At 41.1% G+C, this 22,430-nt stretch overlaps 1 protein-coding gene across 3 annotated transcripts in view; it reads left to right on the forward strand.

Moving 5' to 3' along the window:
- Window positions 1-22,430, forward strand: part of cd2ap (CD2-associated protein) — a 109,226-nt gene that overhangs the window by 50,332 nt on the left and 36,464 nt on the right. For 2 of the 3 annotated variants that reach the window (XM_026143289.1, XM_026143288.1), the window contains exons 8-12: window positions 2,780-2,874; window positions 3,921-4,019; window positions 5,671-5,724; window positions 15,475-15,511; window positions 16,318-16,380. In XM_026143289.1, coding sequence (XP_025999074.1) covers window positions 2,780-2,874; window positions 3,921-4,019; window positions 5,671-5,724; window positions 15,475-15,511; window positions 16,318-16,380 — 348 coding nt within the window. The remainder of the gene's footprint in view (window positions 1-2,779; window positions 2,875-3,920; window positions 4,020-5,670; window positions 5,725-15,474; window positions 15,512-16,317; window positions 16,381-22,430) is intronic. The other variant, XM_026143290.1, reaches the window with a different exon arrangement.

Genomic DNA, 22,430 nt, shown 5'->3' on the forward strand with positions numbered 1-22,430 from the left:
GACCTGGATGGCCGCTAACTTTCTGCTTCTTAATTCAGATAAAACTGAGGTTATTGTACTCGGCCTTGAAAATCTTAGAAATATGGTATCTAACCAGATTCTTACTCTGGATGGCATTACCTTGGCCTCCAGTAATACTGTGAGGAACCTTGGAGTCATTTTTGACCAGGATATGTCCTTCAACGCACATATTAAACAAATATGTAAGACTGCGTTCTTCCATTTGCGCAACATCTCTAAAGTTAGAAATATCCTGTCTCAGAGTGACGCTGAAAAACTAGTTCATGCATTTATTACTTCCAGGCTGGACTACTGTAATTCATTATTATCAGGATGTCCAAAAAACTCGCTGAAAAGTCTTCAGCTAATCCAAAATGCTGCAGCAAGAGTCCTGACAGGGACTAGAAAGAGAGCATATTTCTCCTGTTTTGGCTTCCCTTCACTGGCTTCCTGTTAAATCCAGAATTGAATTCAAAATCCTGCTCCTCACATACAAGATCTTAAATAATCAGGCCCCGTCATATCGTAATGACCTTGTAGTACCATATCACCCTATTAGAGCACTTCGCTCTCGCACTGCAGGCCTACTTGTTGTTCCTAGAGTATTTAAAAGTAGAATGGGAGGGAGAGCCTTCAGTTTTCAGGCCCCTCTTCTGTAGAACCAGCTTCCAGTTTGGATTCGGGAGACAGACACTATCTCTACTTTTAAGATTAGGCTTAAAACTTTCCTTTTTGCTAAAGCATATAGTTAGGGCTGGACCAGGTGACCCTGAATCCTCCCTTAGTTATGCTGCAATAGACGTAGGCTGCCGGGGATTCCCATGATGCATTGAGTTTTTCCTTTCCAGTCACCTTTTTCACTCACTATGTGTTAATAGACCTCTTTGCATTGAATCATATCTGTTATTAACCTCTGTCTCTCTTCCACAGCATGTCTTTTATCCTGTCTTCCTTCTCTCACCCCAACCGGTCGCAGCAGATGGCCGCCCCTCCCTGAGCCTGGTTCTGCCGGAGGTTTCTTCCTGTTAAAAGGGAGTTTTTCCTTCCCACTGTCGCCAAAGTGCTTGCTCATAGGGGGTCATATGATTGTTGGGTTTTTCTCTGTATCTATGAAGCACCTTGACGCAACTTTTGTTGTGATTTGGCGCTATATAAATAAAATTGAATTGAATTGAATTGAATAGTACTCGGCCTTGTCATACACTGCTTTGAAAGTAACAGTAACAGTATTGCTAGTAGCTGCTTGGCCCATTCAGCGTTCTAGTCACTTAGCAATCCTACCAGGTATTCCCCCTGTCATTCAAGTACAAGTTACTGAGTTTCATTGAGGTTCTGTGCTCTCTGCTGTTTTTGTTTTTGTTTTTTCTCTTATTTTGAATGATCTTTAATAGGCTTAAAAGGTGAGCAGGACAGTGACCCTAAATATCTAAGTAAGAGCACTGAATGACATCACCGACAACCTTCGCCGATCGAGGCGATTCAGTTGGAGCCCAAACCCTGTAGAGATCCTCTGGATTGATCTCAGTAGCTGTTTACACTTGATATCCTGAGAATGTGACTGAGCTGAAACAGTTCTTCCAAGAATGGGCTAAACTTCCTTTTCGAGGTTTCTGCTTGCCTGATCTGTAGATCAGGCAAGCAGAAAGCAAATTCCCAGGCAAGCTGCTGGGAATTTGTTTGTGCTACAGAAAATGGTTGACAGCTCATTAAAGCCGAGCATCCTTTTACCGTCGGCACTGGGAATGTTTAACGAGTGTGTCCAATAAATGCAGGAATGATTAGAATCCCATTGTTGAAGAAATAAAGGTAAAAAGAGACTTGCACAAAACCTGAGAAAAGTCCTGCCAAAGGTGATGAATCTCAAATTCAGCTGTTTGTCTTGGCCTGGTCATTCATATACAGCAGACAGGTGCTGGCTTGAGGTCATGGATAAAAGAAGCAGAAATGAGCTTTTTCTGAATTGTGGCTAGGCTCTGCTTTCCTGATGGGCGGCGATCTTGGTCTTTCAGGAGGGGCTTGGAGTGGAGCTGCTACTCCTCCACGTCAAAAAAGAGTGGGATGGGATGGAATGGGATGGGATGGGATGGACGCCTCCAGGCCGAGGTGTTATCCTGCAGGGAGGAGGTCCTAGGACAAACTACAGAGGTTGTAACTGTCAGCTGGCCTGTTAATGTCTGAAAGTTGGAGGAAGCAGGTGGAGAAAGGGAGGTCACTGCTCATCCTTCTGCCCCTGCAGACCTGCCCCAGATATTGTCATAGATTGATTGATGAATGATTAAAAGTCGATTGCCTTTTGGGTGAAGGGTTAGCATATTTGTTGGTCTGAATAAGTGTAAATGAGATTATTGAAAGTTTTTATGTGCTCCTTTTTTACCTTTACGTATTCAACATGTATTCAACATGATGTTTGCTTAGCACCTCACTTTGAATAATATATGAACAAAAATTGACAGTTATTGTTTGCTACTAGCCAATGCATGTTGCTTTTGTTTATAGGTTTATATTTTTTTGTTTTATATGTAACTCACTAGGAGTTAGAAATTGAGTGAGAAATTGATGTAGAACACTGGGCAGGCTCCCCATGCTTCTCACATCACACTATCTGGCTGAGAAACATGAAAACATCCCCGAGGTTGCTCTTTAAATATAGATACTGTTTAATATTTTTCGTCTTTTAGTAAAGAGACAAATGTGGTGACAAGTTGAATAAAGTAGTGTATTGGTGATTTTTATTTGTGTCTTCAATCTATAATAGAAGCCAATGTTTTGGTTTCCACAGCTAAAGAGTACTGTAAGGTGGCGTACGCTTACAAAGCCACAAACGAGGACGAGCTCACCCTGAATGAAGGCGATATTGTACACGTGCTGAGCAAGGTAAGCCTCCAGGTGACTCATGCTGTAAACTTGTGTAATGAAATACCTTTTCGTCAGTGTCACAACCCAACATGTGAAGCAGAAGAACAGGTGAAGAACAAGGGAACTTTAGCAAAAAGGAAATGTGCAATCCTGTTATATGTCTGTGTGCACCAACTCTTCTCACATGATCAGGAGTTGAGCAGCTAAATGTGTATCATCTGATATCATAATGTTGCCTAGCAGCAATTTAGCAACAGGCTAAAATAGCTTGTGCTTAGCACTTAGGCACATATAACACTATATAAAAGCATTATATCACTGTAATTTAGCAATAATAACATTTCATTTCTGCTTGTTGTATGATGATACTGTTATGTTGCCTGGCAAAAAACAAACTGTTCTTTGCTTTTGTTTTCAGCACCTCATACAAGTTATTGCTTCACAGCAACATTATAAAATCATCATGCTGCCTGAAATCACCCATTTTTACCATTTATGCATCTACAACATGAACATTGCTGCTTTCATTTTGCAGCCAACCGCACAAACAATACTGTAGCATGGACTTGTACCAAACCAGTTACACTCTTATAACCTAGCTCTCAGAACTGGATGTAATTATTTATGTGTGGGGAGTTCATAGCAGCCCTATAGCTGCATTGCAAGAGAGAAAAGTGGAAGCAACACGTGGTTTCTTGTAATTCTTGGGAAGCTGCCTCCATCTAGTGGTGAAACGAGAAAAGTGCATTCAAATGAAAACAAGTTTTGACATATTAGTAGAGGGAGTTAAGTTTTGTTTTGTTTTTTAAGCTGGTCTTTTTGTTTTTCCCTGTCCTGTTTTACATATTTTCTTTGACTCCTTTATTGCCAAGACCCCTGATAGCGTAGGGTCAGGGTTCAGGCTATGTAGTTTTCAAAGTAATAAAAAACTTTCTTTCTTTTTTTTTTTTTTTCAAAAAGGAGATTACATTAGTTTTAAATAAAGAAAAAACAACAGCCTTATTGGACATACGTGTGATGTCATGCTAGCCTCCGCTCATTGTTTTCTGTTGCCTCTGTCACAGGACACAGGAGAGCCGGGCTGGTGGCGAGGCGAAGTCGGAGGCAAAGAAGGCGTCTTCCCTGACAACTTCGTTGTCATGATTTCTGAAGCAGAGAAAGAGGTGGGATTGGAAAAAGAACAGAATGAACTCATTATGGTCTACAGTCAACGTTCCCAGTCATTCGTTACTAGATCATCTGTTATAGGTTCTTTAAGTTAACCGAGGGATTCGTGAGACTCAGGAGGGTGTGGCGGGTGGTGTTCATGGTGTAAAATATGAGAGTAAATAGATACAAGGATATGTTCTTTATATTTGCAGTGATGCAAAATTTAGAAACATCCAGAGTGATCCTTAGAGGCTTACTTCCTTCACTTCATGCTGGAGCAGTTAACACTTAGCTATCCCTTAGTAATGCTGCTATTGGCTTAGACTGCTGGGGGACTTCCCATGATGCACTCAGTCCTTTTGCTGAGCTTCCCCATGTGTTTATATACTACTATAAAATCATCTTTCCATTCCCCTCATCCATTAACCAGTCACAGTGGATATACTGTGCGTATAAATTAAAACCAAACGTCAATAAATTAATTCAGTTTTTTAACCTGAACTCAATTTGATTTGGACCAATGAAAAAGAAATTATGCAGTACTATGTTTTAGTCCTGATTTGTTTTCTGTTCACACGGACCAATCAGGAGGAGTAAATATGATGTCATTCAAACTCTCATCTCTTCATCAGCTTATCAGGACACTTAGGAAAATCACATTCTGGTGACTGACAGCACGTTAATGCTGCGCATGAGAATGAGCCCCACAGGGATGTAGCACTGTGGTGGTCTCCGTATCATTTGAGGTAATCTCCATGTGCAACTCTAAAACTGTTTTTAGCTCTTGTGTCCTGAAGTCTTGTTCAGTTCCTTTGCAAAGTCACTATGATGGTTAGATGTATAGATTAAGTCATCTAAACTCCTCTTAAGGAAAACATTGCAGTTTGGTTTCATCCTTTGGATGCTTTCAGTGGACTCCAGGAGACTTTCCAAAGTGAATTGTTTAATCCACACACATTCTTTTTTTTCTTTTTCTTTTTTATAAATTTCCTGGCTTCTAGTTCCTGTTGCTGTGTTTTAATTCTTGCCCTCATCTGCTCAGTTCAGCTTGATGTAGCCTGGGGTAAAACAAAAACTTTGCACTATTTATGCTTCGATTCCTGTACAAACCTACCTTTCAGGCAATCACCACTCCACCTATGCGTAACATCACCACTCTGGCGTTCCACATTGTGTTTCCCACATCTGTCTCTGCATGTCAAAAAATCTCCTGAATGTGCAGTTCAGGATTTGCTCTTTCTACACAGTTTGATCCCCAGCTGTGTAGTAAACTCTGCAGCGTTCTTACATTTTATTTAGTTTTTAGTGTGAAAATCTTTTGGTCTTTCCTACCCATGAAATTAAACGCAGAGGTTTAGATAAGGACTCCCTGCTTCACACTGCTCACTCAATCCCAGTTTTGACATATGGCGTACTGTATCTTACATCTACCAATTAGTTTTATGGAGCTCAAAGTCGGATTAAATTTCCCATGTCCCAAATGCAGCAAGTAACTGTTGGTGTCGTCCAAATGCTTTTTACAGTACAAAGGAGCCTTTTGAGATCAGTGGAGCAGTTTTTAAACAGTCCGTCAGGTTGTGTAAAATAGTGTGAAAGTCTGACTGATTGATCTCATCAGAGAAAGCTGTTGGAGTGACTTTCTAGCAGATTTCTGTTCTTGTTCAGGCTCCCACATCAATAGGGTCCATCAAATCATCACCAAAGCCAGAGGCAGAAGAGGTAAGCATCCAGAGTACCTGAACTATTCACAAGCACTTCTTTTCATCCTTAGCTGCCTGTATGTAAAGGATGGGTGCAGCTATCATAGTTCCTGTGATGGAAAACAGGATTATGTTCCTCCTTTTCTCTTAACTTTCCTCTCACCGTCCCAAACAGTGGCAGCAGGTGACTACTACTGGTCTCTTCTTGTTGAAAGGGTGGTCTTCCTCCCCACTGTTGACAGTCCTTGCTGATGAGAGATTTTTAGATCTGTGTTTCTGTCAAATACTGCAGGGATCAACATTCTGAGATACACTTTCTTGAGGAATTCACATCAAATTTTCTGTTGTTGTGAAAGGATGCTATTTAAGTTACACTACAGGGAGTGCAGAATTATTAGGCAAGTTGTATTTTTGAGGAATAATTTTATTACTGAACAATAACCATGTTCTCAATGAATCCAAAAAACTCATTAATATCAAAGCTGAATGTTTTTGGAAGTAGTTTTTAGTTTGTTTTTAGTTTTAGCTATTTTAGGGGGATATCTGTGTGTGCAGGTGACTATTACTGTGCATAATTATTAGGCAACTTAACAAAAAACAAATATATACCCATTTCAATTATTTATTTTTACCAGTGAAACCAATATAACATCTCCACATTCACAAATATACATTTCTGACATTCAAAAACAAAACAAAAACAAATCAGCGACCAATATAGCCACCTTTCTTTGCAAGGACACTCAAAAGCCTGCCATCCATGGATTCTGTCAGTGTTTTGATCTGTTCACCATCAACATTGCGTGCAGCAGCAACCACAGCCTCCCAGACACTGTTCAGAGAGGTGTACTGTTTTCCCTCCTTGTAAATCTCACATTTGATGATGGACCACAGGTTCTCAATGGGGTTCAGATCAGGTGAACAAGGAGGCCATGTCATTAGTTTTTCTTCTTTTATACCCTTTCTTGCCAGCCATGCTGTGGAGTACTTGGACGCGTGTGATGGAGCATTGTCCTGCATGAAAATCATGTTCATCTTGAAGGATGCAGACTTCTTCCTGTACCACTGCTTGAAGAAGGTGTCTTCTAGAAACTGGCAGTAGGACTGGGAGTTGAGCTTGACTCCATCCTCAACCCGAAAAGGCCCCACAAGCTCATCTTTGATGATACCAGCCCAAACCAGTACTCCACCTCACCTTGCTGGCGTCTGAGTCGGACTGGAGCTCTCTGCCCTTTACCAATCCAGCCACGGGCCCATCCATCTGGCCCATCAAGACTCACTCTCATTTCATCAGTCCATAAAACCTTAGAAAAATCAGTCTTGAGATATTTCTTGGCCCAGTCTTGACGTTTCAGCTTGTGTGTCTTGTTCAGTGGTGGTTGTCTTTCAGCCTTTCTTACCTTGGCCATGAGTATTGCACACCTTGTGCTTTTGGGCACTCCAGTGATGTTGCAGCTCTGAAATATGGCCAAACTGGTGGCAAGTGGCATCTTGCGGCCCTGTTGACTATTTTGAATGAAATGCTTGATTGTTCGATGATCACGCTTCAGAAGCTTTGCAATTTTGAGACTGCTGCATCCCTCTGCAAGATATCTCACTATTTTTGACTTTTCTGAGCCTGTCAAGTCCTTCTTTTGACCCATTTTGCCAAAGGAAAGGACGTTGCCTAATAATTATGCACACCTGATATAGGGTGTTGATGTCATTAGACCACACCCCTTCTCATTACAGAGATGCACATCACCTAATATGCTTAATTGGTAGTAGGCTTTCGAGCCTTTACAGCTTGGAGTAAGACAACATGCATGAAGAGGATGATGTGGACAAAATACTAATTTGCCTAATAATTCTGTACCCCCTGTATGCTTATCATCCATGGCCACATTCAGTGATTACTATAGGAGATCAATCGGTGCAAATTTGATTTGTTTTGAGTCATTTGATTTAATTTTTGCTTTCAGTTTTGGTGTTTTCTCGCTCACAGGTCTGCTGCTCACCTTTATTATTTAATTTTAATTCCTTGTTATTTACGGGTTTCAACTTTTGGCTTTTATTATTCTTTACTGTTTTATTCTTGTATTTTGGTGCTCATTGGTGTTTTGTTGATTTACATTATGCCCTTACATTTTGTGGCCCCACCTTCTGGCTCCTGCTTTGTGGAGCACATTTTAAATTCAAAGTCCCCGCACAACTATTCAAATCTTGAATCGCAGAAACAGAGGAAAGCAGAAGTGAAATAGCAGAACTGCACTGATATATTTAAAACTATTTCTGTTTTACATTTCAAACTGTTGCTGTGTGCTGCTTGTTGCTGCATGATCTGTACCACAAAGCCTGTTTGCTCGGTACAAGTGAAAATGCATATATGCACAGGAAAAAGTCATTGCTATGCGTTGTTGCATTAAAATGACATCTTTACCTTTTTTGTTCACATGAACAACGTTGATCTATAAAAAGATAGACTAGGTTTGTTTGCTTGTTCTTGCAGTCCGGATTTTTTCCCCCACTTAATAGATTATTTTATTGCACTTATGACTCGTGTTTTGTTTTTTGTTTTATTTTTATTTTTTTTAATGACATCAGAAACAGCAGTATGCGACATTACGTGATGGCAGAGCTTCAGTTCATCCTTTGTCATTTTTTTTTTTTTTTTTTTTTTTTTAATAAATAGGACAGGGGGAATGAATGAGAGAAAGAGGGGGAGAGAAAGAAAGAAAACCAAAGGGGAGAAGAGACGGTGAGAAGAGGGGGGAAGAGAGAGAGGAAAAAAAAAAAAGAACTCCTGGGTCACCTGTATGGAGAGAAAAAAAAAACAAACAAACAAAAAAAAACAAACAGAGGAGACAGCAAACAACAAAGAGCAACATAATAATAGAGAAAACAAAGCACCATCACAATAAACTAGCTAGTCATAGATATCAATATTTACTAAATAATAAACGATATTGTGCAGCACGCAAGATAGACAGCGCACAGTGTGCTTTGAGGCAGCAACCAAGAAAGCTTTAGTCCGCGTCTGTGAATACCCATGTGTGCATACCTGTGTGGATCAGCATGCTTGCATTCCAAAGGTTTCTCCATGTAATGATCTGCTAGGGAGTGTGGGGGGGCCACAGCCCCGTCCTCCAGGGTGTGAAGCGGGTATGGAGGAGATCAAAACTCTAGACATCCAGAGGCCCCCAGAACACAAGAGACCATGGAAGACCAACAGAGGGGCAGCCGCGCCACTGTTCCAGTAAGAGCTGAGGAGAGTCCCAGATGAGGGCTCGCCCAGCAGCCGCGGAGCAGAAGTCAGGGGGAGTTGCAGTGACGCGCCCGTGAGCTCCGCCGGCCCCCAGCTGTGCCTGAGTGACCGAGCCCCAGGCCGAGAGGCCGGGGGCACCCCACCTCCAAAGGGGCCCGAGCGAGCCCCAGGCCCCGACAAGCGGCCGCCAAGGAGTGAGCCGGTGTGTACCCGGACGCCCACCCCCAGACACAAAGAACCACCAACACACCGACACCTGAGGGAGTCCGCCACCGGCAGGGGAAGTGGTGGTGGGTGGAGATAGGCCTCCAAACCTTGGAGGGCCTGAGGTGTCCCCAGAGAGGTGGCGTCTGATACCCAACCTGACATATAGACACAGACATACAGGCACACACAGACACAAACATCCATTCCCACCCTCATGCTCTCATATGCACTCACTCCACACTCAACCAACGTGGAGACAGACATAAAGAGACGCTGTACACACAATCACACTCCCCAAGCGTACTCTACAAACCGGGTCTAGGTACCCTTGCCCCTGGAGGGGGGAATTGCACCCAGACCCAGGTGGTGTTACCCTTTTCCCTGCGGTGGGGAGAGGCAGACCACCCCGACTCCGCAGCAGCAGGGAGGCCCCACACCCCAGACCGCAGTCGGACGGCCAACTCCTCCTACTAGCCCTCCCGCTCCAGCAGGCCGCAGAGAATGGGGGTGGGAGAAGACTCCAAACCTCCCTCCACCCGCTCATTGTAGTGTTGATGCATATGTGTTCTAAGGTGCAATTAAAACCCAGGAGGGCATGGAGCTACCTGCCAAGGAGCAGCAGGTAAGCGCATAGTCCCTCCTGCTGGCCCTCAATGACTAAGTGTATTTAAAATTGAGAGGTGGGCAACGACGTCAGGGGTGAGGTATACACCCTGATGGTAATTTGGACTCCGTGATTGTGCCCACCCCCAAGATCCTATATGTATGTGTAATGAGAGTGTGAATAATGTGAATGTCTAAGTTGTGGGATAAAATTGAGGCAGAGGCAGCCAGGTGACATACCCCCACTCCAAGGCCCTGCATGTGTGGGTGGTTGTGGAGGAGCGGGAAGAGGGAGGCAGCTGGAGATGGGGAGGGAAGGAAGGGAGGGGCAGGTAACCCCTCCCTGGGGCCAGCTCCCCCGCTGACCCCAGTAGGCACTCCCACCCTTCGCGACCCGCCAGGGAAGGGGGGCCCAGGCCCATCAGACCGGGGCCCAGTGCAGTAGCGCCCTCCGGCTCCACAGAGCCCTGGACAGTCCACCCAACCCCACCACAGAGAAAACTGCACCCACCCCACCATCCACACATCTTCCAGACTACATAAGACGGTAAACGCCCAGGCTGAGATCTTCCTCCACCTCTCCTGTATCTCCCCCTTCTGCAGAGAGTTCCTGAAGAGAAGAAAGCTCCTGCAAGATGTGACCATCCCCCCCACCAGTTGAAGAGCCCCCCAGGCGGCTCGACGCACCGGCGGCACCCTGCTCCAGGGCCGGGCCCCCATGCACCCACCCGCCCACAACCCCGGCAACACACCAACCAGGACCCAAGCCCCCGAGGCCCGGCCCGGGCCCCAGCCCAGAGACGGAGCGCCCCCAGAACCTCACGCCCATCCCGGACCCACCCAGGGGCAGCCAGGTTGCCAGGTCAGTAACCCACGTCCGTCAGCACAGACCCTCCCCTAGCCCCGCTGCACGCAGCCGCGAGGAAACAGTCACCTGAGAGCCAACAGAGCCCCCAACCGGACGTGACCGCTACCCCGGGTTGAGCCCCCCAAGGAAGATGCCTCCGGGGAACCCCCCGACGCCCTAAGCCTGTCCCTACCCCCTCACCAATCACAACAGTGAAGGCGGGACCAAACTATGACCCCCCACCCCCACTAGGTGATGGAGCTGATAAAAGGGGCCCAGAGCAATTGATCTAATGTGGTGGCAGAGGCTGTGTCAAGACTAATGTAATCTAATAGATAATTTCTGTATTGGTTAGAATTAAGATTATTTTTATTTTTCCAGTTCATGAGGACTGTTTTCTTGGCTATGCATAGGGCAGTGAAGATCATATGGGCTATATTCTTTTCTGAAGTGACATTATCTAAGCTGCCCAGTAGACACACTAAGGGGGAAGTTGGAATGTTACATTTCAGACACTTTGATAAGTATTCACATATCTCGCGCCAAAACTTTTGCACTGGTGGACAGAACCAAAGAGCGTGGATGTAATTGTCTGGTGTATTGCCTTGACAGTGTGAGCAGTTGTTGGAAGATGTAAAGCCCATCTTGAACATCCGATGACCTGTATAGTGCACTCTATGAAGTATTTTGTATTGTATTAATTGCAGACTGGGATTTTTAATTAATTTAAAAGTTTTTAAGCAAATCTGAGACCAGAAGTTTTGGTCTAGGTTGACTGATAAATCTGCTTCCCACTTTGCATTAGGAAGGGATATTGATTCATCTAATTTAGAGAGTGTTCTGTATATTTTAGATAATAATTTGGGGGATTTAAGAGTAAGAAAATGTGCCGCACTTAGTGGTGTTTGTAATTCAACTTGACTGAGGTTAAATTTCTTTTTTACTATGGATTTAATTTGTTGATATTCTAAAAACCTTGTCTTGTTGATCCCATATTGTGCAACTAGTCTGTCAAATGGAATAAATTCTGTTCCCTCTAATATATGTTCTAAGTATTTAATTCCTTTACAACTCCATTCTGGGAAATTAATCATATTATTGTTTTGTAATATGTCAGGGTTATTCCAGATAGGTGTACGTTTGCATGGGATTAATGAAGACTCCGTTATTTTTAGAAACTCCCACCATGCTGTTAGAGAAAAGCTGATGTTGATACTTTTAAAGCATTCATGTCTTTTGATGTTTGAGCTAATAAATGGTAGGTCTGAAATCTCTAGATCCTTGCATAGTGCCTGTTCAACATCTAGCCAGGGCTCAACTAAGAAGGTATGTTTTAACCATTCTGAGATGAACTGAAGCCTGTTGGCTAAGAAGTATTGGTGAAAATTAGGCAGATCTAATCCTCCTCTATCCTTGGTTCTTTGTAGCGTTTTTAAGCTAATACGCGGGGGTTTATCTTTCCAAAGGAATTTGGAAATATATGAATCCAGAGATCTGAACCAATCTTGTGATGGTTTGTTAGGGATCATCAAAAATAAGTAATTTATTTTTGGCAAGATCATCATTTTTATAGTGGCGACCCTTCCCATGAGTGATATGGGTAAAGATTTCCATCTAGTCAGATCGCCTTCTACTTTCTTTAGAAGTGGGATGTGGTTTAGTTTAGTTAAGTCTGAAAGCTTAGGAGAGACATTAATACCTAAATATTTAATATTTCCGGATTGCAGTAGGGCAGAGGAAGAATTATGGAAGGAGCAGTTAATGGGGAGAACTGTAGATTTTGGCCAGTTAATTGAATAATCTGAAACTCTTGAAAACCAGTTTATTAAAGTAATTACCTCAGAGAGGTTGGTTTGTGTGTTTTGCAGAAAAAGCAACACATCATCCGCATAGAGACTGATTTTATGTTCTATGTTCTTACATTTTATGCCCTTAATTGTTGTAGCCTGTCTAAATGCTGCTGCTAGAGGTTCGATAAAAATTGCAAAAAGTGAAGGGGAGAGTGGGCATCCCTGTCTGGTGCCCCTCAGGAGACAGAAGCTGGAGGATGTCTGGTCATTTGTTCTGATACGAGCCGTTGGGGAATTGTATAATATTCTTATCCAGTTTATGAAAGAGTTTCCAAAACCAAATTTGTGTAAAGTTGCGAATAAAAATTTCCAATTAACTCTGTCAAATGCTTTTTCTGCATCTAGAGATAATATTATGGTTTCGATGTTTTTATCGTATGAGTAGTCTATTAAATTAAGTAATCTACGAGTGTTTGTTGAGGAGTGCCGACCTTTTATGAAACCAGTTTGGTCAGGATGAATTAAGAGGGGGGTCATTTTCTCTAATCTCTTTGAGAGAGCTTTGCAGATTATTTTAAGGTCTACATTTAAAAGAGAAATTGGACGATAGCTTGAGGGAAATAAAGGGTCTTTGCCTGGTTTTAGCAGGAGACTAATGTTGGCAGAATTCATATTTGGTGGTAGTCTGCCCTTTTCCTCGATTTCCTGCAACATGCTGTGGAATACTGGTGCCAAAATTGTCCAGAATTCTTTGTAGAATTCTGCAGGGAAGCCGTCTGGACCTGGAGCCTTATTATTGGGCATACTTATCAGGGCTTCCTGGAGTTCACTTGGCGTCAGTGGCGAATCCAGTTCCATTGCTTGACTGTCTAGTAATTTTGGAAGAGTTACGTTGTCAAGAAACAGATCAATTTCATTTTTAGATGGGTTTATTTGTGGTGAGTATAAAGTTTCATAGAAATCCCTAAAAATGTTGTTTATTCTTCCAGGATCATATATTGTGTTCCCCGATAAATCTTTAGCAGCACATATAGTTGTTTTTTCTTTATTTATTTTTAGCTGGTTAGCTAGAAATCGACCTGATTTGTTACTGTGTTCAAAATTCTGCAAGCGAAGTCTTTGTATAAGGAATTGTGTTTTTTTTATTAATAGTTTCATTTAATTCTAGTTTTGTTTTTCTTAAATACACATAAAGGTGAGTTATAATCATGGATCATGCTGATGATTGAACCATATCTTTAGATATACAGTCATGTGAAACAAGAGTGACCAAGAATTACAGCTCAGACTCTACAGGCCTCTGTTACACCTGATTTATGCTTCAGCAGCAAACCTATGACACACACACACCAAGAAATGTAATTACATATCGGGTCAACGCAGCCTGCAACAATTAAAAAGATTCCCTAAATCTAAATCAGGCCTTAATGTGTTAAATATTCATGAATGAGTGAGTGAAGTCATCTGACAATTAAAGCTTTGCTTTGCACAGGAACAATAATCCCAAGCACAGCAGCAAATCTATAATGGAAAGGAAAGACTCCAGGTGTTGCAGTGGCCCAAAGTCCAGACCTCAATCTGACTGAAATGCTCAGGGTGAGGTTGTGGGTGTGTGTGTCTTCTTTCTTTTTTTTAACATGACTGTATTATAAATCAGACACACACATAAAAGCCTGTTACGTTCACTGAATCTATAAAAATCTTGGGAAAAGAGCCACTGTGTGACTTTTATCATTGACATGTAACATGCGTGCCCTCAAATCCCTCCATAATCCCTTCTCCGCTTCCATATTTGACTCTTACTTTAGATGTGAATTGCTGGGATGAAATCAGTTTTTATTTAATTTGTGGGAGGTAGAATCGTCTTTAACTGCACATGTTGAAATAACACAACAAGAGAAGTCCTGAACATATTTCAGCCACCCGCTCTCACACTTTAATGTCAACTGGAACAATACAATACATATATACACCTTTGTATATAAGATTTACTGTAATGCTGATGAGTAATTAAAAGTGTTTTCCAGAGATGTTGGTGTGTATTTGCAAAAAAAAAAGAAAGCGGGGAAAAAAAGATATATACCCCATTCATTTTGAGAACTGCTTTTGTGTTTGTCATGTTAGGGTTATATAACATGACTGGACAGTAAATAACTCACTCAATGAATGCTGTAAGCCCATCACTGCTGACCATAATATTTTTATGGAAATAGATTTTATTAATGGGTATTAGGGTACCAGTGCCTAAGCTATTAAATGTCACAAAGCGGCAGTCTAACTAATGCAGCACAAGTCAGCTGGCGAATCTTGTACTGAAATATTGCCCGTACAGGCATTATTGTCATAATTATGCCAAAGTTTATTGTTGGGAACAGTTAGATGAGAGACACAGTATTAATATAAAGAGAAACCTTTTTAAGTCTGTGTCTGTAAACACCAATAACCTTTAGCATTTTGAAAGTAGCAGCCAACACCTACATGTCTGAGCAAGTAAACCTGCTAAGTGCTAAATGCGTCCAGTGTGATACTCCAGTGCCCGGGTTGGTTTCGGGTGACACTCGCTGTACTTTGCCTCTCCTCCCACCCTATTTCACCCCGTTTCATAGCAGATGGAACCTCGTCATTTTTTTTTATTTTATTTTTTTTTAATTAGTGAAATACTTTGTGTACGTCTGTTAATAATGGTTGAAACCAGCATTGTAAGGCCTTTAAAATGTAGGTCTTATATATTGACTTGTGTTGGCGTTACTCATGTTAGACAGTCAGACTCGTGGTTAATCTTCATTGAATTAATATATTGAGTTGTAATCGAAGAGGGCTGTGCTGTAAAATGACAAAATATTTAAACTGCCTGTGTTGCTCTCCTAATATAAGAAGACAATCACAACATTTCACTGCAGGACTGAATCTAGTGCAACAAATTTAATCTTTGTTTAGACCAAACCGAATTTGTACCTTTCTCCTTAACTCCTGCTTTTTTTTTTTTTTGCTTTTTTTTTTTTTAAATAAAGTTAATCACTTTGTTGTGTCATCCTCACACTAACATTTATTAACTCTCTACTTTTGTCTTCCTGTCAGAAACCGAAGAAACCGCCTCCACCATCTAAAAGCACGGGTAAGGAGCAGTTTAACCTCTTTGTCTTATTATCTGCTCTCAAGTCAGTGGGAAGTGTGAAAACGGGCTTCTTACTTTAAATGTCTTGCTATTGAGCAGCTCATTTCTTAAGTAGAATTAGTAGGTGTTTACATTTATTCTACACCGCCTCAAAAATATAAAGTGCATTAATATTACTGTTTGGAAAAAATATATAGATTATTGTTAGAATAATCTGTTAATTCTTTGGTTTCAATCCTTCTTTATAGCCAGCGTCTGTGCTGTTTCATTGCTGAAATATCATCAAGGACGCAAAAGAAACAGCTGTGTACTCAGGATATTTCCATCATCATGTCCCATTGAGTGCACCTGTGTACATGCTGGGATCCTGTAACTGTAGCAACTCATAAAAAAAAGAAGTGTATATATACACATGGTAGAAAGTAGATTAAAATCCAAAAAGGATTGGCTCCTCTGCCATTGTGTGTGTGTGTGTGTGTGTGTGTGTGTGTGTGTGTGTGTGTGTGTGTGCGCGCGCATGAGTTCCTGTCAGTGTAGAGATTTTTTTTTTCTTAATGTGTAGATGTTAAACATAACCAAACCACACTGGTGTGCACCCACCAATACATACACAGTGTAATAGTCATCTGGCAATTCTGTGCTAATTTCATACCCGCCTGGAAGTGTCTGGTAGAGGATAGTGTATTTGTGTCAGTGCTTTGTTGTGTTTACTTGAGAAAGTGTCTTCCTATCTGTTGTGTGAGTCTCAAGTCAGTCGCGTCAGACAGACGAGGTGACTCTTGTGCGGACCATGTTTCGTTTTTCAGCTCTTAAGCCGGAGATCCCGAGTGCTGACAAGAAGCCTCATCTGGTCAGGCCAGAGGACAGAGGTACGGTTGCACTCCGTCTTTGCTCGCATCCTTCTTTATGTTCCCATTTCTCCACATTGCTCACAGCTTTGCTCCACATATCAAAATACTTTTTTTTTTTTTTTTGGACATTTCCCTCCAAATTTGGCACTGAACACAGATCTCCATCCGATATTACTTTCCTGTTATGGCCTTTTCACTCGGTGCATAAATCCATCCTACTTCTGCCACATGGCATTTTACTCAGCATACTGTTGGATAAGCAGCCTTCCTCTCTGCTTGGTTTAAATTGAAGAAAACACAAGTTAACAGAGGATTTATGAAGTAAGAAGCTAATGTTACTAGGTATGCCTGAGACAGCACCTCACTGTCACCAGCTCCTTCTAGCTCACTTCACTTTGCTGAAAATGTTGGGTAGACTGGAACACAGTCAATAAAAGCTTTAACCACAGGTTTAACTTTAGTGTTCAAAAGTTTAGAAGACATTGATTCATATTCTGATGGCTTTTATGGAAAATTCTAAAAGACAAAAGTCTGAGTTTGTGTCTACCTGAAGCGCCTCTTGTGGTTCCTTCGTCTGTTTTGTTGTTGCTGTTTTTGTCTCGAGTCTTCACTTTCTTCAAAGCCTTTGTTCTCTGACTTAGTGGGGTCTTCTATATTGTGTCTCCCTTCTACGTTTCGCTTACTTTTTTGTTCATTTGAATGTTTTTCCTTCATCGATGGAAATTAGGTTTCAAAATACACTGGTTCTTTTTGTTTTTGTTTTCCCTTCCAAAAAGTACTGCTTCTAGAAAAGGCTAAAACACTTGCACTATTTGAAGATAAACAGAAAGCACTGATTTGCATTTAATATAAATAAAAACTGCCATACACAAAAAAAACCCAATATGGGTCCAGATTCATTAGGATGTGTATGTAGGTGGAAAACTGTCCCACAGGCTAAAAAAACAACAACAACAAAACAACACTTTCTCGGTTTAATGTCTCTTTTAAATAATATTCAGGTAAGGTTTATAAGATTTTCAAACTTAAATACGTTTATAGTAAAAAATTAGCCAGCTTCACAACTTGTGGGGGAGATGGATGCATTTAATGAGTTTACTTGTGTGGTGGCTGCTGTACACCTGAGGTCAGTTTATTTTTATGGTATAATCACAGCACATGTTGAAGCAAGCTCTAGTGCTGTCAACGCAGTTTCTCTTGCTGAGCCGAATGCAAGGGGTGTGTGTGTGTGTGTGCGTGTGTGTGTGTGTGTGTGTGTGTGTGTGCGTGCGTGCGTGTGTGTGTGTGTGTGCGTCCCTGCTAGAAGCTGCCCGTACTGCTGAGTTGGTGTCTGTCTTATGTAATCATTTTAGATGTAATTAATTCGGTGTTCAGGATTAAAGCTTTATGGATAGAAGATAATCTTCATTGTGATTGTGTAGAGATTCCAAAATCTGTAATAAAAACCCCAAAGCAAATGCAGTTGGATCTGGAAATGTCTGGATACACATATTAGCTCATTTGGCCTCAGGCATGTTGGTACATTCTCTAAATAAAGAGTGGAATAGTAGAGGACAATAGTGGTAGATGATCACTGGATCCTTTCCATAATAAAGGGAAAAATAGCCTCTAAGGTCCATAGTACATCATCAGTTCAACATGGTAAGGCTTCTTTGGCTTTGTAGCATGCCTCTCAGGAGGTAGACGTCAAAGACAAGTGATACCAAAAGTTAATAATTAATGAATTGTTATGCAATTCTGTTTATATAGACTTGAAGGGCTTTATCTGCAGTACAAGCGGTAAAATGATGCCGACTGAAGTTTCAGCTTCATGTGTGCTAGAAGTATTTATACGATTTTTATCAGTGTGTGACTGAATAACAGCAACAATGATATAAGGGGGTCAGCAGGATCAGCAGTACCTCCTGCTGTCATTTTTTTCAAACTTCTGCATATTTAAATTTCTTCCTCAAATCTTCACTTCACAAAGTATGTGTCTGCTCACTCTAGGTTACTTTCTATGTCTCAAATCCCCCCCTCCCCACACACACACACACACACACACACACACACACAAGTTGTAACACTAATCTCTTTTTCCCTCGACATTATTGTCTTTCATCCTAGTGCTTCTTCGTATTTGTTTCTTTTTGTTTTCTTCTCTCCATTTGTGTCCTAGGAGGTCCTTCATGGGAGGTAAAGGAAAAATCTAAGAATCACACAGGGTTATTTATGTTCATAGTAAAGGAACCAGCAGACAAACAGGAAAAGAATGAATCACAGTAGCTGTTGTGGAAGTAAAGCTAATTGGTCTTCCAGAAAACATTGCCGCTTGACAATACAGCTGATACTTTCAATTATGTTGCATTGTCACAGATGATTGCTCACGCAATAAATGCTTTTCCTGGTTAATAGGTAGGTAACATGACACACAATCACATCACTGTTTTCTAATCAGTATGACAACAGATCTGTGGAAAGCAATAACGACAGATCAGGACACATGTCGTGCTATGTGTATTACATTATTTGCCCATCTTTCTATCTGTTATCTATCTGTGTATGTAATCTAGTCTGGTCTATCTTGTGCTTCCCATGTTAGGGTGTTGGGTATGGGCAGAAATCTGTGCCATCAGAAACTGAATTTGAATAAGTTCAATTTGAATTTGAATTGCTCAGATTGAATCTGAATTGTAACTTGAATAAATGCTTTTGAAAACTGAATTTGAATTAGTCTAATTTGAAGTTGAATTTATGGTTTGAAAATGATCATCACTAAATTGAAATTGCATTTTATATTTTGAAAATGAATTCATTTGCTTTGAAACTGCATTTTATCCTTTAAAAATTCAGCTCTCGAATAATTTCAGTTTCACTTCTCACCATTCAGTTTCAGTTCTACAATTCAATTTCAGTTCCAAAATTCAGTTTTTTGGAACTTACATCCGGTTCCGGTTCAAGCGCAGATTAATAGAACTACGTTTTACTAGCGGACCAAAAGTGTTACTGACGGGAATCTACAGCGTCTTGAGCTGAATTAAGACTTCAGAAGTCATTCGTCATGTCGAATGACCAGCGGATAAACTCTCAGGTTGGTAATAAATGTACTACATGTATAAGAACAAGCGTCATGTTAACAAATGATAGCCGTACAGTAGCTGTTATGCTTATTGTAGCTGCTAGCTAAAAACGCTAATTTAGCGTAGTTTGCCCTGAATTCAGCTTTGACAAACAAATATGATCGACTGTTTCTAGTAGAATTCCAAAGTTGTCATCTTGGACCCTCTCAGAGTACCCCCTCTGCATGCTTGCAGAGACCCCTACAGTAGCGAAACATGCAAAACGGTGCCCAAACCTTTGTATTTTAGCTTTATTTATGTCTTACACAGCATCCCAACTCTTTAGCTAACTTAATAACTTTAGCTAAAGTGAATAGTTAGTCTAATTCATTAGTGCAGCATTACTGGATCACCTCTGTTTGAAATGATATAATGTGATATACAACTATCACTGTGTTTAACTACCATAATAATTCTTAGGGTACTGAGTGCATGCTTAATTGGGTTTTTTTTTTGTTGTTTTTTTTTGTTTTTTTAAAGCATACTGCTCCATTACTATGTTTGACAGGCTGAAGTTGTCGGGTCACCTCCTAAATCGACCATCTTTTACAGGTGTTTTGTGCCAGAAATGGAGTGTCCACTGAAGACTGAAGATACTGAATCTCTACGCCTTGCCATTGATCCCTCTTGTGCCTTCATCTAGACAAGAGACATTAACTTAACCACTCTCATATGCTCTGTACCTACATCACCTTCCCTGACAGTTGTAGCTTGGCTCATCTTGGTGTTCATCTGAACAATAGACTGGACTGGACTCATAACTCAGACGCCCTCTACAGGAAAGGGCAGAGCAGGCTGTACCTGCTGCGGAGACTCAGGTCGTTTGGAGTGGAGGGCCCACTCCTGAAGAAATTCTATGACTCTGTTGTGGCTTCTGCTATCTTTTATGGCGTGGTCTGCTGGGGCGGCAGCATCTCTGCTGGGGACAGGAAGAGACTGAACAGGGTGATCCGAAGGGCCAGCTCTGTTCTAGGATGCCCTCTGGACCCAGTGGAGGTGGTGAGTGACAGGAGAACGGCGGCTAAGCTGTCATCCCTGATGGACAACATCTCCCACCCCATGCAGCAGACTGTGACAGCACTGAGCAGCTCCTTCAGTGGGAGACTGCGGCACCCACGGTGTGGGACGGAGAGATTTCGCAGGTCTTTCCTCCCCACTGCTGTCAGACTCCATAATAAAGACTTTAACTGATCAAGCACACACATCCATACATATGCAATAATACTAAGTGCAATAATCCTTTCTGTCATCGTTGTATTTTTACTCAGTTGTATATAGTATTTGTATTCTATTTTTATCTTATTGTATATTTATTTTATTTTATTCTACTGTATATAGTATTTTATTTTATTCTATTCTGTACAGTTGTGTACTGTATTTATTCTTATTGTATTCTAATTTTTGCCTCATAACTTTTGCACTGTCCACTTCCTGCTGTGACAAAACAAATTTCCCACGTGTGGGACTAATAAAGGTTATCTTATCTTATCTTATCTTATCTTATCTTATCTTATCTGAGGGTGAAATTATAAGAATGTGTTATTTTGCAAAGTGCTCTCTAGGGTTCCTAAATAAAATATGGCATTGAGGTCATTTTTTTAAAATTAATCCCTTCTTCTGAAATATAAGAACCTCTCCTGGTTTTAATGGCACTTTGGATTTCCTTACTTTCTGTTCCACTTCCAAACCCAAATAGATGCTGGCAAGCTGACACAGTAACATGGAAGAGGGAAAGACGTTGGAAAGGACTACTACAAATAAACCTAATGCCTAACAATGAAAAGTGTAAAATAAGAACAATAATAATAATAATAATAATAAGGATAAAAGATGAAGTAACAAGTTGTTAGTTTTTTGTTTATTCCAAATGATCATCCAGATGTCTGTGACATGTGATGACAAACACCATAATGGAAGGCCTTAGTCATCACATGCATGGAAAAGTTGCATGACACTTTGACCGATGAGGACTGGAGTTTGAGACCCCTGTCATACGGAATATGACAGGTGTGGTTGAACTGCATGAAGACTCTGAAGTTTCTCTTCTCTTCTGGCAGGACAGGAATGTGGCCTTGTCCTGTGAGCCACCGTAAGAATGTACTTAGAGTAGAACTGGACTGTCACCGGCCTCAGGCTCTTCACCCTTTTCAAAGACAAAGCAGTCATTTAGATAAAATATTAGATATTGTTTACCTGTAAATGCACAAAGTAAATTTAGAAATGTTATTATTGTCAAGCGTGAACAAGCACTGATAGTGTAATCTACAGCTTTGGCCAAACGTTTAAAGAATGAGAAGTGTTGTTTGCTTATTTACAAAGTTTGCTGTTTCAGTGATAGTTGTATATCACATTATATCATTTCAAACAGAGGTGATCCAGCAATGCTGCACTAATGAATTAGACTAACTATTCACTTTAGCTAAAGTTATTAAGTTAGCTAAAGAGTTGGGATGCTGTGTAAGACATGGATAAAGCTAAAATACAAAGGTTTGGGAACCGTTTTGCATGTTTCCCTACTGTAGGGGTCTCTGCAAGCATGCAGAGGGGGTACTCTGAGAGGGTCCAAGATGACAACTTTGGAAATCTACTAGAAACAGTCGATCATATTTGTTTGTCAAAGCTGAATTCAGGGCAAACTACGCTAAATTAGCGTTTTTAGCTAGCAGCTACAATAAGCATAACAGTTACTGTACGGCTATCATTTGTTAACATGACGCTTGTTCTTATACATGTAGTACATTTATTACCAACCTGAGAGTTTATCCGCTGGTCATTCGACATGACGAATGACTTCTGAAGTCTTAATTCAGCTCAAGACGCTGTAGATTCCCGTCAGTAACACTTTTGGTCCGCTAGTAAAACATAGTTCTATTAATCTGCGCTTGAACCGGAACCGGATGTAAGTTCCAAAAAACTGAATTTTGGAACTGAAATTGAATTGTAGAACTGAAACTGAATGGTGAGAAGTGA

Source organism: Astatotilapia calliptera, chromosome 15, assembly GCF_900246225.1.
Source record: "Astatotilapia calliptera chromosome 15, fAstCal1.2, whole genome shotgun sequence".
NCBI classification, from domain to species: domain Eukaryota; kingdom Metazoa; phylum Chordata; class Actinopteri; order Cichliformes; family Cichlidae; genus Astatotilapia; species Astatotilapia calliptera.